Source organism: Peromyscus eremicus, unplaced genomic scaffold (genome assembly GCF_949786415.1).
Source record: "Peromyscus eremicus unplaced genomic scaffold, PerEre_H2_v1 PerEre#2#chr22_unloc_1, whole genome shotgun sequence".
NCBI lineage: Eukaryota > Metazoa > Chordata > Mammalia > Rodentia > Cricetidae > Peromyscus > Peromyscus eremicus.
Window position 1 is genome coordinate 2624805 of NW_026734286.1, and position 16253 is coordinate 2641057.

General features: G+C 40.4%; 2 protein-coding genes across 2 annotated transcripts; both read right to left on the bottom strand.

Annotated features, from left to right (window-relative positions):
- Nucleotides 1-2788: 2788 nt before the first annotated feature.
- On the bottom strand, nt 2789-3739 carry LOC131900759 (olfactory receptor 10H1-like). The gene has a single exon (XM_059252074.1). It carries the CDS (start codon nt 3734-3736, stop codon nt 2789-2791), a length of 948 nt encoding a protein of 315 aa, XP_059108057.1. The 5' UTR covers nt 3737-3739.
- Nucleotides 3740-13893: 10154 nt separating this feature from the next.
- Nucleotides 13894-14844, bottom strand: LOC131900762 (olfactory receptor 10H28). Its single transcript, XM_059252077.1, has one exon. The coding sequence runs from the start codon at nt 14842-14844 to the stop codon at nt 13894-13896; it is 951 nt and encodes a 316-aa protein (XP_059108060.1).
- Between the last annotated feature and the right edge of the window lie 1409 nt (nt 14845-16253).

Here is a 16253-nt window from a genome sequence, read left to right on the forward strand (position 1 = left end):
GAACTTGCCTTTAATTTTTAAAAGCATTTATTTGCTGTTTGGAGGAATTGTGGGTGGAGGAGACATGCATATGTGTACACATTCCATGGCGTATATATGGAGGTCAGAAAATAATTTGTGGGAGTAGGTTTTCTTCTTCTACCATGTGAGTCCCATGGATCAAACTCAGGCTAAGTGGCCAAATACTTTTACCTCTAAGTCGTCTCACTGGCCCAAAACTCTGCCTTTAGAAGAGGGCATGGCTATCTTAAGATAAAAAAAATTTGGTACAACTTAAGCATTCCTAATATGAAAATCAAAATCTAAAATGTCCCATGATTCCACAGGTAGAATTTTCCACATTTGACTGTGTAATGATGGGTCACACAGCTCAGATGCAGTTACACTGAAACTATTGCATGAAGATGCACTAAATTTGTGCATAGGATGCTTATAAAACACAAATGTACTTTATATTTACATTTCAGTCCTATCCTTAAGATATTATCAATGTGTCTACAATTTCTGCCTTAAACATGAGAGCCAGCTTGTCTAAATTTACAATGTATCCCCTCAAGTCTTGCACACTGAACGTTTCTTCCCAAGTCATGATAAGAGTATATCCATGCATTTTTGACTCATTTGCTTGATACATTCCAAATTTTGTCTCTTGTTCCCATGATCCTTCCTTTCCCAGTCTATAAAAGGCTGACTTCCCAGACTCACAACCCATGAGAAATATGCTTCTAGTACTCAGCTCCAACTCCAATAATAAGTCCCATTCTAGCTTTGTAGTTTACAGGGTAAGACTTTAGTTAACCGACTTAGTATCTTTATAGCTCAGTTTGCTCATCTTTAAAATAGGGCTAATAACGCTTTCTCCTATGTAAAGTAAAACGACTCATATGCTTTTACTTGTTTTACTTAAGATCTCTAATTACTATTTGGGGAAATACAAATCAATAAGACTGGGGTTATGGCTCACTGAGCTATAATTTACTATACTTCTGTAGTCTAGGTATAATTCTACTAGTAAGTAGAATACACTGCCCCCTTGGTTTGAGTACCAGCACTGAAAATTTTAATTAAAATAAAGGCACTAGCACAATGACTCCAATAGGTAAACGTGCTGGCAAGGAGAGTCTTGAGTTTAAACCTAGAAAGACGGAGGGAAAGAACTGATTCTACAAAGTTGTCCTCTGACCTCCAGTTCATGGTACACACACCCTCACACACATATACATAATAAATAACACAATATTAAAATTTTTAAATAAGATGAAATCCATTAAAATAATACCAAAGCGACTACAATCAGAAAGTCAGGAAATAATGAAGAGTTGTCAAAGATGTAGAGAAATCAGAACCCTCACACTCAGCTGGTGGGAATATAAAATGAGGTAGTTACTTTGGAAGACACTATTGCAGTTCTTCAAATAACTAAGCATAAGTATACTTTATCACCCATAAATTCCATTCATATATATATATATATATATATATATATATATATATATATATGAATATATATAAAGTTATGGAGACATGCACACAAAACTTCTATATAAACATTTACAGCAGCATAATTTGTAATAGCCCCAAAGGTGAAGACAATTATTGGGTGAATGTAGACTACACAATCATGGAAAAGCATGAACCCATGTAAAGGAATAAAGCACTAGCCCACACTACAATGTAGATGAATCTTGAAGACATGATGCTGTGTAGAAAGATTCATCATAAAATAATATATTTTGTATGATTCTATGTGTTTTAAAAAAAACCTGAAGAAATAAATCCACAGATACAGTATATTAGTGATTATGAGAGACTGACATAAAGACATGGTTGCAGATTAAGAGTTTCTTCTAGGTTGGAGAGGTGGTTCAGTCAGAAAAGTAATTGCTTCACAAGTTTGAAGACCTGAGTTTGATCCCTAGTATTCACCATGATGGGTGGCATGCACTTTTAATTCCAACCCTGGTGAGACAGTGACAGGAAGATCCCTGGGGCTTGAAGGCCAGCCAGCCTACCCTACTTGGTGAATCCCAGAATCACTGAGAGACCCTGTCTCAAAAATAAAAGGTAGACAATTACAATGGGCAGTGGTGGCACACGCATTTAATTCCAGCACTTGGGAAGCAAGGGCAAGCAGAACTCTGAGTTGGAGGCCAGCCTGGTCTCCAGAGCAAGTTCCAGGACAATTAGGGCTACAGAGAGAAACCTTGTTTCAAAATACATCCCCTTCAATAAAAAAGGTAGACAGTATTCCTGATAAGCTACACCTGAGGTTGTCCTCTGGCTTCATACATACATGCACACCAGCACATACACAAAATCACAAAAGATCTCTCTTCCCCTCCTCCTTCTTTGAGAAAGAACTCCACTATGTAGTCCAATTATGCCTTCACCTCACATGTAATCCAGGCTGGTCATGCTCTTGTTATCCTCTTTAGCCACCCAAGTACTGAGATTTTATTTGTACAACACTGAACTCAGCTAGGATTCAGAGAAGGGGGATTAGAGATAAAAAGGGTTCTAAAATGGCAGCTACTGATTGTGTAAACCTTAAAATGGTAAATTAAATGCTAAGTTTGGGATGGAGGTGCACATAAATAACTATTATAAAGTAAGAAGGGGCAAGGAAAAGGGGGAGTGGAAGAGAGGAGAAGAATGGGGAGGGAGGGGAGGAGAGAAGAGAAGAGAAGTGAGGAGAAGAGAAAAGAAGAGGAAGAAATAGAGAATGAAAATACAGAGAGAGGACAACAGAATTTCTCCCTACCACATTCCTTCCAGAAAACCAGTCTCTTCAGGAGTTTTGCAGAAATAATTTGTTTAGGAAAGCTTTCTTCATGGTTACCTTCAGCTCCTTGTTCCTGAGACTGAAGATAATGGGGCTGAGGAAGGGGGTGAGGACTGTATAGGTGATACCCATCAGAGTGTCTCCTTCCAGAGACTTGGGACCCTTGGGCTTGAGGTAGATGACAGAGGCAAAGCCATAGTGCACAATCACCACTGTGAGGTGGGACGCACAGGTGGAAAAAGCCTTGTGCCGACCCTCTGCTGATGGTATCTTCAAGATGGCTGCCACAATGAAGGCATAGGAGAGGAGGATGAGGAGAAAGCATCCCAGGAGGGCTGTGATGCACACCATCCCTACACCTCTGGCTACCACAAGTACATTCTCTCCACATGCCAACTTCAATAGAGGTGGAACATGGCAGAAGAAATGGTGGATCTCATTGGATCCACAGAAAATGAGGTTGAAAATGGCTGTTGTCACCACTGTCCCCATGAATGAACCACCAACCCAGGACCAGGCAACCAAGCAGGCACAGCCCCGGGGGCTCATGAGCACATTGTAGCGCAGTGGGTGACAGATTGCCACATAGCGGTCGTAGCCCATGACAGTGAGTAGGAAAGAGTGAGTGAAGCCAAATGTGAAGGAGAAGAACATCTGGCTGGCACAGGCCAGAAAGGTGATGGAGTGAAGTGTGGAGAGCAGGTCAGCCAACATGCGTGGGATGATAGCAAAGGTGTAGAAAATCTCGGAGATGGAGAGGGCACACAGGAAGAGGTACATGGGTGTGTGGAGATTGCGCTCACTCCAGATGGTGGCCATGATGAACAGGTTGCCCAGCAGTGTGAAGAGGTACATGAGCAGGAACAGCAGGAAGAACATCAGCTGAAGGTGAGGGAAGGTAGTGAAGCCAATGAGGATGAACTCTGATACAAAGGAGTAATTGAGCCCCAACATGGCAGCCACACCTGAAAGGGGTGAAGGAACATAACTTACTAATTAGGATCACAGGGATTTTGTTTGCCATTTGCTTTGTGTGTGTGTGCTCTTCTTAAAAAGATAACTGAGAAGCTTCTTTACCTATCTACAACATGATTAGTCTACCTGAAAAAAAATATTTTTACAGTCATCCCTTGGTAGTAACAGGGAATTTTTTCCAAGACTTTCCACCATACACTAAAATCTTTTGCTACTCAAGCGCATTATGTAAAATATGGTGGTATTTTCATAGTCTCTGTAGATCCTCTCCAGACTAAATCATTCCAGAGAGCTTAGAATATCTAATATTATATACACATCACATAAATAGTTGTTATACTGAATTATTGATGGATAATGACAAGGGGCTTGGGATATAACTCGGTTGTTAAATTGTTTGTCATGCAAGCATATGGATATGAGTTCATTTCCATAAGCCACATTTTAAAAGCCGGGTGTGATGGATTACACTTGTAATCTCAGTACTGGGAAGGTGGAGAAAGAAAGATTCCTGGATAACACTAGTCATCTAGCATAGCCTTGTCCGTAAGCCTCAGGAACGAGCAAGAGACCTTGTCTCAGAAAACAAAGTGGATGGTATCTGAGGAATGATTTCCAAGGTTGGCCTTTGGCTACATACAAGCACAGGAACACAAATACATAACAGACACACACACACACAGAGAGAGAGAGAGAGAGAGAGAGAGAGAGAGAGAGAGAGAGAGAGAGAGAGAGAGAGAGAATGAGAGAGAGACTTTGGGGAGGATATTGAAAAGATCCCTCCTGGGAGAGCTGGCCCCCACTCTTGATGGCTCTGGGAGAACTGTCGTATCTCTTACCAGTGGCCTCAATAGGAGAGCTGGCCCTGGACACTTGCCCCACCTCTCACCATGGCATGGGTGCAGGAGAGTTGTCCCTTACCCTCACCTGTGGCAGAAGGTCTTAGTGGAGGCACAGACTGACCAACTCACCTATCACCCAGGCCCAATACAGACCTTTGAGTTGGTCCACTCCAGCATCTGCCCTATCTATTACTTACTGGAGTTTGTGAAGGGACCAGTCCTGTGGAACCATAGCCGTAGGATCTCCATGACTAGGGGCAACAGCAGGATATCTGAGAGAAGTTTCAGTGAGGGTCCAATATTGATGGTGTACCAGAAGCCAAAGGCCCTGAACCAGACCAACAACTCATTGCAATAAACATTTGCAAGTACATCTGTTTGGGCAAAAAGGTCTACTGCATGACACACCACAGCTCCCAATGCCACCAAAATGAGTAAGGAGGCAATGGAGAGGCAGGACAGATGGAGGAGCAAAGTAATTTTGTTTGCTTGTTTTAAATTATTTTTGTTAGTTTTTAATTTTTCTTTTCAGGGGAGAGGCTACATGGGTGGAGGGTGGACATGGAAGGACTGGGAAATGAATGGGATTGCGGCGCATCATGTGAAATTCCCAAAGATTCAATAAAAATTATGTTAATAAAAAAAAGAATATTGAAAAGAAAAAGAGTAGTTCATTTTCAATACAGACACATAAAACTTAGGCATAACCACATTTGGGACACAAGTAAAACTCATGTATGCAGAAGACAGACTGTAATAATTTGCTCAGGGTCAAACAAAATCATGTATGTTAAATGCATAATCAGAACTCACTAAATGGTAATATTTGTTTTTAAAAAATTAATATTAGTACTACTTTTTAAAAAAGATTTATTTGAGGCCTGGAGAAATGGCTCATCCATGAAAAGCAATTGCTACTGTTGAACAGGAATTGGGTTTTGTTCCTAGCATCCATGTTGGGTGGTCCACAATTGACCATGACTCCAGTTCTAGGGGATCTGAAGTGTGTGTGTGTGTGTGTGTGTGTGTGTGTGTGTGTGTGTGTGTGTGTATACCAAGCAGAACTTTCAATCACAACAGATGATAAAACAAAATTTAAGCAACATTTATCTGCAATCTAGTTCTACAGAAAGTGCTAGAAAGAAAATGGCAACATAAAGAGGATAACCACACCCAACAAAACACAGGTAATGAATAATCTCAGACCAGCAAGCAAATTAAGAGGGGGTACACACACACACACACACACACACACACACACACACACACACACTTTACCCTCATATTTTAAAAAGATTATTTGGTCATTTTATTTGTGTGTCTAAGTGTGTGCTTGGGTATGTGTACGTGTACTGTATGCATGCAGGTACCCATGGAGGCCAGAAGAGGGTGTCAGATCACCTGGAACTGGTGTCATGGGCTGTTGTGGGCTACCCAACATGGATGCTAGGAACAAAACCTGATTCAGTGAGAGACTTTGTCTGAAAGCAAAGGTGGAGAGTGATAGAGGATGCCTGATGTCCTCCTCTGGCCTCACAGACTTGTACATCTGCACACATATGTACACATACACATACATCACACTCACAGCATACAGACACACACACACACACACACACACACACACACACTCACACATGCGTGCATGCAAATAAGAGAAGAGATAGGGAGAAGGGAGGAAAATCCTAAGAACTAAATCAAAGTGAAAAATTACAATAACTGAATGAAATCAAGAAAGGAATGTTGAAAAGGATGTTAACAGAAAAAGTAACAGATTTTAAGTAAGATCTACAGTTGTTTAAAAGTGATTTAATAGATGTTAATGATCTTGTACTTGTATTAAGATTATGTGCTTGTCAAGAGAGGGTAGGTGAGATTCAGAGGACCCAAGTTTAAATCCCAGCACCCACGTTGGGCTGCTCACAAGCACCTGTAACCCAGCTCCAGGAGATCTGATCCCTCTGGCCTCTGCAGGCACCGGCCGTCCTGTGCAAATACCTACCCATACACATAATTAAAAATAAAATAAATCTTGAAAAATATAATGAAAAGAACTTCTCTATTCTGCTTGTGATTTTTTTTTTTGGATGTGTAAGATCAAAGTTAGCTAAAAGTAAAACAGTAAAAACAAAATTTCTATTCAAAGTATCAGCAAAATTGACAAAGTATATTGAAAGTAGTTTAATCTGGATCATAGAAGTCCTCCATGGAGATCAGTTACACCATTCAGGTAACACCAGCAGAAAACATGACAGTTACTTTAAATAACTTGACGAAATTGAAGGACTATAGTAGTAAGATTTAGTTCTTCCTGAGGTGTGCTAAAAATGTGCTCTCAAAACTGCAGTTGGATTTTTTTGACAAAGTGAAAAATTAAAAAAAAAAAAAACACTTTCATACCAGAGCAAAGACCCATGAATAATTAAGTGAACCTTGAAAATTATGAGGAGAAGGAGCAGGCAGGAAAGTATCTTCCAGGACACTGAGTCAGATGAGTGAATCTTCTGAATAGAGCCCTAGGGATTGGAGCAAGACCAAACAGACCAGCCCTTCAGAATGGAGGTATAATCTACTGAGAAGTATGAAGACGGCTTTCTTACAGCAAGAATTCATAGCCAAAGAAGGAATTGTTTAGGGGGTGCTGTGGGGGAAAGTATCTTTTTATAAAGAGGAAAGCAAAGCTGGCCTCCCCGTGAGATCACACTCAAAGAGAGAATGGAAGACACTGGAAGAGCTGTCAAGATGGTTTGGTGAATAAAGACACTTGCTGCCAAGCCTGAGATCTGAGTTCCATCTTCAGGACCCACTTGGTAGAAGGAGGGAACCAAGATAACTCCCAAAAGTTATCTTCTGATCTCCACATGCATGCTCTGGTACATTTGAAGAACACACACACACACACACACACACACACACACACACACACACTAACACATGCACACACACACACACACACACACACACACGCCCTCAAATATAAATAAATAAATAAGAGTAATAAAATTTTAAATATTAATATTAAAGATAAAATAATGGTTACTCAAAGAAATGTTGGGTGATCTTTATAATTGAGAAAATAATTGTTTAAATTCTTTAAACATTGGAAAACAAAAGCCCTATCTGGGCATGGTGCCACTAAGTCTTACAATCTGCATTTGATCTCCGTGAAAGGCGAGAACAGATTGATGCCTGCAAGTTGTTCTCTGACCTCCACATAGTATACAGGGACCCCTTACAGCTGAGCTCATACCCAGCACTGATTCTCTATCCTTCCCACTCATTAGTCACTATTTCTGGACCTCACTCCCTTCGTGTCCATTAAATGCACCCAGCCTCAGCACTGGCCTTTTGTCCCATCTCTTGGACCATTGTACCTTCATATTTTCCCTCCTTTTCTTCCCAGTCTTCTCTCGAGGTAGAGATAATTCTCTGGGTCAGTTACAGGTTGTGGAATCATGCAGACCTGTGGCTCCAGTCATAGATTTTAACTGAGTATTTTGATAACCAAGTACCTGACCTTCTCAGATCCCAGAGAGGATGCCATGGCAAGTGCTCAGCATAAAGCATACCAGCTGGCATTGTTAGAATCACCACCATCTGTTCCCATTGCTGATGGACATCTCTAAGATGAATGTCACTCACTTGTCAGGTTATCCATACGGGCACCATGACATTCCAGGATCTCACCCTGACTCCAGGCTAATTTTTCCTCTATTCCTGCATGCCTCCCAAACCTCAACACTCATAGGCTTCAGGAGACCTGCTCCTGCTCTGGTATATGCTCCATTCTACAGTTTCTCAGGACAACTGCTTTGAAAGATTCTCCAAGAGGCTTTTTCCAATCACCTACAGGAAACTGGATCTAGAGAAAAAAGAAAGGCCAACATTTTCACTACTGACACAAAACCCAGGCAGAGCCCCTTGGAGATGTCTCCCCCGTCTGATCCCAGTGCCTGCACTTTTCAAGGGGAACATTATAAAAACTATGTAGCTCTGTCTGCTCTATAGATCTGTGTCATAAACCTAAAACTGTTAACGCAAGTACAAAAACAGAAAAAGTCAAGCAGAGGGGCGCACCCTGCTTCTGAAGTACACATTGTTGGTTATCCTCAATAAACAGACAGAAATGGAAACAATTGCTCATTCTACACACACCTACTGAGAGAACTTACCAGGTACCTGGTACTTATCTGAGAGTTCAATAAACTAAGGACAAATAGTAGCAACACATTCAAGGGTTTTGTTTTGGTTGAACAACATCTTCCAGAGGTGCATGTCTGTCTACCTGTAACCTCACAATGTGACTTTATTTGGAAATAAGGTCTTTGCAGATTTTAACCAAGGTAGAAATCTTGAATAAGCTCATCCTAAATTGTAATGTGATATATATATATATATATATATATATATATATATATATATATATAGAGAGAGAGAGAGAGAGAGAGAGAGAGAGAGAGAGAGAGGCATCCTTATAAGAAAACTAGGAGCTAATAAGATGGTAAAGGTGCTGTCTGCCAAACTTGACTATGTGAGTTTGATCCCTAGGACCCACACAGTAGGTAAAACGAGATAACTCACTCTCACAAGCTGTCCTCTGACATCTCCCTGTGCATGGTGGAACATGCATGCCTATACTGATACACATCATGCATGCATACTCACAATAAATTGTTGATTTTTAAAAACTAAAAAAATAGTAGAAGTCACATAGTCATAAAGAAGCCATAAAACTAAAGGCAGAGACTGGAATGATGTTGCTACTAGAAGTCAGCAGAGACAGTGAAAGATTCTCCCTCAGTGTCTTTAGAGGGTATGTGGCCCTGTTAATACATTGGTATAGGACTGCTAGTCTTTAGAGCTTTGAGAGTTAATTTCTCTTGTTTTAAGCCACCATTCAATTGTTTAAATTATTATAAGATCTTTATAATAATTAGCTATGGCAGTGATGAGAATTTAGTAGAGGTGCACGACAAACACACACACACACACACACACACACACACACACACACACACACACACAAACTGTGTACACATCCACACAGTACAGGCGACAGAAACACACAGGACAGACACTTGATCTTGCCCTGTCTCAGAAATGTTCTCCTTTCCATACAGCATGAAAACTCATCACCCCAGAATGAAGCCTGGAAGCAATGACTAGCATGGAAAGGGGAAGTGATGGGGAGTAAATAGATTCAGTGCACCACTGGGAACCAGTACCGGCCCTCACAGCTAGGAACCAGGTCCCTGTATCAGTAGACAACCCACTATACATTCTTTCACCTTTCTTTCCTGACGCAGAATTCAAAGCTGCTCTGTGCTCTATTTTCTTTGTCTTCTACTGTCCAGTCCCTATAGTACTTGACCTGTTTATCCTGTAAAGAAAGAGCTCTGCTTACCTTAGTGGGGAAACTTGGTGATGGTCTATAGTGTAGCCTGCAGAGCCCTGTGTACAGACCACTAGAACTGTAATGGGAGGGACGGGAGTTTTATCTCTGCAGGTATCTTCCCCAGTGGCAGGTTCCCAGATGCCTTTCCACTGAACTTGACTGGGGATGAGGGATTCGTGGTCCTTTAAGTCCAGGGAGGGTGGCTAGGGACCCTGAAATGTATCTCCCTCCTTCCTATCAATGGATCTCTTACCTGTCTGTCTATCTGTCTATCTACTAATATCTATCATTTATTTATATCTATTATTTTCCTTGGTTTGCTCTTGCTGTATACCTCCCTCTTTCTCTTTTTTCCTTCCTTTGTCCACCTTTTCCTTCTTTCCTCTCCCCTTATTTTACCTGGGACACCTCTTCCTCCAATGCTACCTTTAGTCTTTCTCTGTTTTCATCCCCCTAGAAAACTCAGCAGGGACCTAGGGATATGACTTAGTGGATAAGAGTGCTGCTGTGTAATTATGAGGACCTTAGTTCAAATACCCAGTACCCACATAAAAAATATGGGTATAGTTGTACATGCCTATAGCCCCAGAACTGTAGGAGCCAGAGCCATAAGGATTGAGGGGGCATACAGGCCACAGGCATAACATCATGTTCAGTTAAACAATTCTTTTGAGCCAGGGTATTTAACTAAACCTCATTTATTCAATAAAGGATTAGATAAGATACTCAATGTCTTCCTCTAGTGAATCCACACAAACACATCTACATCATGTATGCATGCACACATTCACACATTCATGCATGAATCATGCACTCATGCATACATGAGAAAAAAAGAAAAAACTCCTACCTGTATTTCTTTATCCCACCCCATCAATACTGAGTATCCAGGCTGGGCTAGGCTTCTCACTATATATCATTTTGAGAAAACTGAATCAGGTGTCTAGATAACGTTTTCCAAGATGGTTTTTATGCTCAATTAGATATCAACAAATGAGGCTGGAGAAGTATAGAAAGCTTTAGAATAAGCCCCCTTTTGTTTTGTTGGCCAGACTCATCCAAGAGACTTCCTAAACATAAGCTATTGCTGGTTCCCTCGGTTGTATCACAGAGGCAGAGGACATGACTCTAATGCTGAAGACACCACGTACTTTGGACACAAGATCTGGAGGATCCAAGCTGGTTGTGACCTGAAAGCATTCTCCCTGAAGTCTAAAACAACCAGCGTTTCATGATATCCCTAAGAGTGAAATAATGGCACACATACTTTGCCAGTAACCATCACCTCTCTAACTGGACTTAAGGCCCACTCAGCAAGAGGGAAATCATACCTGACATAAAAACCATATGAAAACCTACTAGTGTAGATAGAAGTTTCCATATATATTCTAGTGATGACATCATTCCAATCTCTGCCTTTATGAAATTCTTTTATTTTAAGATTTATTTTTATTTATTATTCTTGTGTATGTGTGTGTGTTTACTAGTGAGTCTGTGTGAGGGTATGCCACGTGTGAGGGTGCCTGAGGAAATCATCAGAGGACATCAGATACTCTGGAATTGGAGTTACAAGTAGTTGTGAGACTAATGTAAGTGCCTGGATCCAACTCGGGTTCTCTGCAACAGCAGCACATGCTCTTAACCACTGAGCCATCTCTCTAGCTTCTTAGCAAGTTCTTGATAATGATAGAAGTTTCATGGGTAATTTCGAAAGAAGCTGTCCATTGGATGTTTTGTAGTATCTCTTTTATAATCTTTTTTTCATGAAAATTGTTTGCTATATTGTGATATTTTTTAATTTTTGTAATCTTTTCTTACATTTGTGTGTGTGTATGCATGTGTGTTTGCATATGTGTGAGCCCATGTGCCACACAATCCACAGGAATCAGGGAATAACTCTTTTCACCATGTGTTGCCAGGGATGAAACTCAGGTTTTGATACATGTAGCCTTTGGGCAGTGTTGAAATCAACATCTTTCTTTCTTTCTTTCTTTCTTTCTTTCTTTCTTTCTTTCTTTCTTTCTTTCTTTCTTTCTTTCTTTTTTTCTTTCATTTCTTCCTTCCTTCCTCCCTCCTTTCTTTCTTTCCTTTTTAAAAATTTTTCTGAGACAGGGTTTCTCTGTGTAGCTTTGGAGCCTGTCCTGGAACTTGCTGTGTAGACCAGGCTGGCCTCGAACTCACAGAGATCCACCTGACTCTGCCTCCCAAGTGCTGGGATTAAAGGCATGTGTCACCACTACGTGGCTTATATTTCTCTCTCTCTCTCTCTCTCTCTCTCTCTCTCTCTCTCTCTCTCTCTCTCTCTTTCTCACTTTCTTTCTTTCTAAAGAAAATGTCTCATTTTTTAATCCAGATGATGAGTTCAAATGCCTCACCCTCTTGAATGTGGACATGACTGATACATCTGAAAAGAATTTACAATATTTTGACCTTGTGAAACATATATCGTCTCTAAGCCTCATATTTTGCAAATATTATCTGCAAAATATCACCAATGGGATGCCACAGCCACTGCAGCAAACACGGGGCCTGCCCAGGGTTGGCATGGTGAACAGTCCACTATGAATTGGCAAGGAGCTCCTGGGACCCTGTTCCTTCCTGGTGAATTATTGGCTACTGAAGGATTCTGGGAGAGGAGGAATCCCTTTTTTTTTCAGTTGTGTACCCCTAGTAACTTCACCAATCTCTAGTGCATATTTCCAAACCTGTGCTCACAGAGATGGCCTCGGTTAAACTCAGGGGGTCACAAAACAAAGACATAAATGTGGGAAAGGATGTGTAGAGAGTAGGCGAAATTTCCAGAGGTTGGAGTATGAGTCATTAAATCACATTTTATCCATATATGAAAAGGAAATGGTAAAGAACAAATTTGACTAATAAAATCAATTAATCACTAATGAATTAAGGGAGGTGGTCTGGTGGGTGACTTAGCAGATAAAGGTGCTTGCTGCATAAGCCTGGTGATGTTAATTTGTTGCTGGGATCCCATACCAAGGTGGAAGGAAAAAGTAACTCTATACAGTTACTATCTGACCTCTACAAGAGTGCTGTGGCATATGCATACCCCACATCAGGCACACACACACAAATTAATTTTAACAAATAAAAGAAATGAAAGTCAGACTATTTACCCATTTTTAAAGTGAGGACACAACTGGGTATAAGCCAAGAAGGTAGCCTTCACTGCACATTTAATCTGCTGTTTGCATAGCCTTGGATTTCCTAACTTTCGGAACTATAAGAAGCAAATGGTGTTTGTAAGCCACATACTTAAATATATTCCTATTATGAGAGCTGGAAAGAACTAATACAGTAGCTTTGAACACCGTTTTGGCTATTGCTGTATTAGCAGTGAAGTAGCCATTTGGTTATATTTACATTTGCTCATTTAATCTGAATCATGTACATGACCAAGTATGTGGCTATCATACTTCCTTGTCCCCATGAATGTATCAGGCTTAAGTATCAGGCAAATTCCCATACAAGAATTGCTTTTCATCAGTCACTGTCAATTTGTTTATCTGGAGAATAAAATAAAATGTTGTAACGGAAAAGGTAAGAACTTGGGCTTACAAATAGGGATAACAGACAGAAAGCACTTTGAGAATATCGACTAAAAATTATAGACCTAAATAGAAGTGCACAATATATCCAAAAATGAAAATGTTAAGTCTTCATAAAACAGAGAAAACATCACACATACATGACACTCTCATAGATGAAGACAGAGGGAGGCAAATGGTCACAGCAGATCACAAGAGACCACAGCTCTTGAGGCAAAGGAAAAAGTGTGGAAAACAAATCACTAGGGAGTCAAACACAGACACATATGGGTGAATCATTTCAAGAGTTCTAGGGAAGCCTGTACCCTTTTAATTTTACAACAACAGAGTTGACCCTTAGGAACTTTGTTGACAGAAATTCCTGTGGAAGCTTTTATTAATAGCATTCTTCAGCTCCTTATTCCTGAAGCTGAAAATAATTGGACTAAGAAAGGGGGTGAAGACTGTATAGGTGGTGGACATGAGGGTGTCAGTGTAAAGTGAATGGGGTCCTCTGGACTTGAGGTAGATGATGGAGGCAAAGCCATAGTGCACAATCACCACAGTTAGATGAGATACACATGTGGAGAATGTCTTGTGCCGGCCCTCAGGAGAGGGGATTCTCAAGATGGCAGCCACAATGAAGATATAGGAAAGGACAATAAGGACCAGGCATCCTATGAGGGGTGTGACACACACCAGGATCACAACAATGGTGGCAAAGGCTGTCCTTTCTCCACAGGCCAACTTTAAGAGGGAAAACACATGACAGAGAAAGTGATGGATCACGTTAGATTCACAGAAGGTGAGGTGGAAAATTATTAATGTCACTGTCACCCCAATGAGTGAACCACCAGCCCAAGACCAGGCCACAAGACGAGCACAGCCTTGAAGGCTCATGAGCACATGGTAATGCAGGGGGCGGCAGATGGCCACATAGCGATCATAACCCATGGCCATGAGCAAGAAGGAATGAGTGTAGCCAAATGTGAAGGAAAAAAATAATTGGTTAGCACAAGCTATAAATGTGATGGATCGATGAGTGGACAGCAGGTCAGCCAGCATTCGAGGGGTAATGACAACAGTGAAGAGAATCTCAGAGATGGAGAGGGCACACAGGAAGAGGTACACGGGTGTGTGGAGTCTGCGTTCTGTCCAGACAGCAGCCATGATGAGTAGGTTCCCCAGGAGTGTGAACAGATACATCAGCAGGTACAACAGGAAGAGGGCGGGCAACATCTGCTGCGGGAAGGCTGAGAAGCCAAAGAGGATAAATTCTGACATGGTGCTGTAGTTCTGACCAGGCATGGCTTCCGAGGCTGATGAGATCAGAAATACATTGATGAAAACACTGCTCTGGCACAGAACAACAGCAATTTAAAAGCTCTGTGTTTGAAAAACTTACTGAACATTTCTGGGTCTCATTTTCCCTAAAATTGTAACCCCAGTGAGCTTACAAATGAGTCCCACTAATATTTGAAAAATCACTTATTATTATTCTTCAAAATATCAAAAAGATGAGAAAACTTCTTAGATCACTTCAGCATGTTAATTTAATCTTCATCTAAATCCATGTAAGAATGCTCATGGACTGGTCCACGCCTTTAATCCCAGGACTCTGGAGACAGAGGCAGAAGGAGCTCTGAATTTGAGGCCAGCCTGGTCTGCAGAGTGAGTCTCAGGACAGCCAAGGACTACACAGATGAACCCTGTCTCAAAAAACCAAACCAAACCAACAAACAAACAGAAAAGAATGTTCATGGGCTATAGACTGCTTTTGTAGAGAACCAGAGTTCAGTTCTTAACACCTACCTTGAGCAGCTCACAATTGCATCCAACTTCAGGGGATCTGACACCCTCCCTGGCCACTGTGGGTACCTGCATTCATGCACATATTCACACAAATAGAGTCACACACATAATTAAAATAATGAAATAACTCTAAATAAAGAATGATTGTGGAAAAAGAAAAGTATATGCTCACTTCATCAGACATACCAATTTTAAAATTCACAGTAAAACATCACTTAGTTAATGAAAAGGGCACACTTAAGGTTTTGTGGTCAAGTGGTTTTGCTTTGTCTCTTGAAAAACAAGAATGATTCAATGTCACAAATCATGTCTTGACACTCACCACATTGACCAATTAAACAGAAACATCATGTGATTATTTCAATCCTGATACAAATGCACTTTCTAAAAATTATTAGGGTGTTCTCCCCTTGAAGTCCCTCCTACTCTCAGGAATTCATTCTCACTCTTTACACTCAATAAAAACTGAAGCCCTTAAGAGCCGTCTAAGTTGTTTTAGCAACAGCTTTTTTTTATCATATTAGAAGTTAAAATGGAGTGTGTTTTAAATTATTTAATATTTTTACAAATATAAAATATATTTGGGTTACATGTGACATCTATATGCTGTCTGTTTTTATTCTGTCTGTGGAAATACATTGAGTAATTGAAAAAATTAATCATTAATCACTAAAAAGAGCTCATTAATCATTAGAAAGAGCTCATGTAGACACAACAATGTTTGCAAACATACCCAGTAGACATCCCATGATATTTTAAAACATCTTCTATATAATATACATGAGTTTACAAAAAAATATGTAGTATTTACCAAAAGGAAAATTTTCAATGTTAACAAAAGTATAAAAAGTTTACAGTTATAAGTCTATGATCTTATATGACATAATGTCTGCAAAATCACTTTT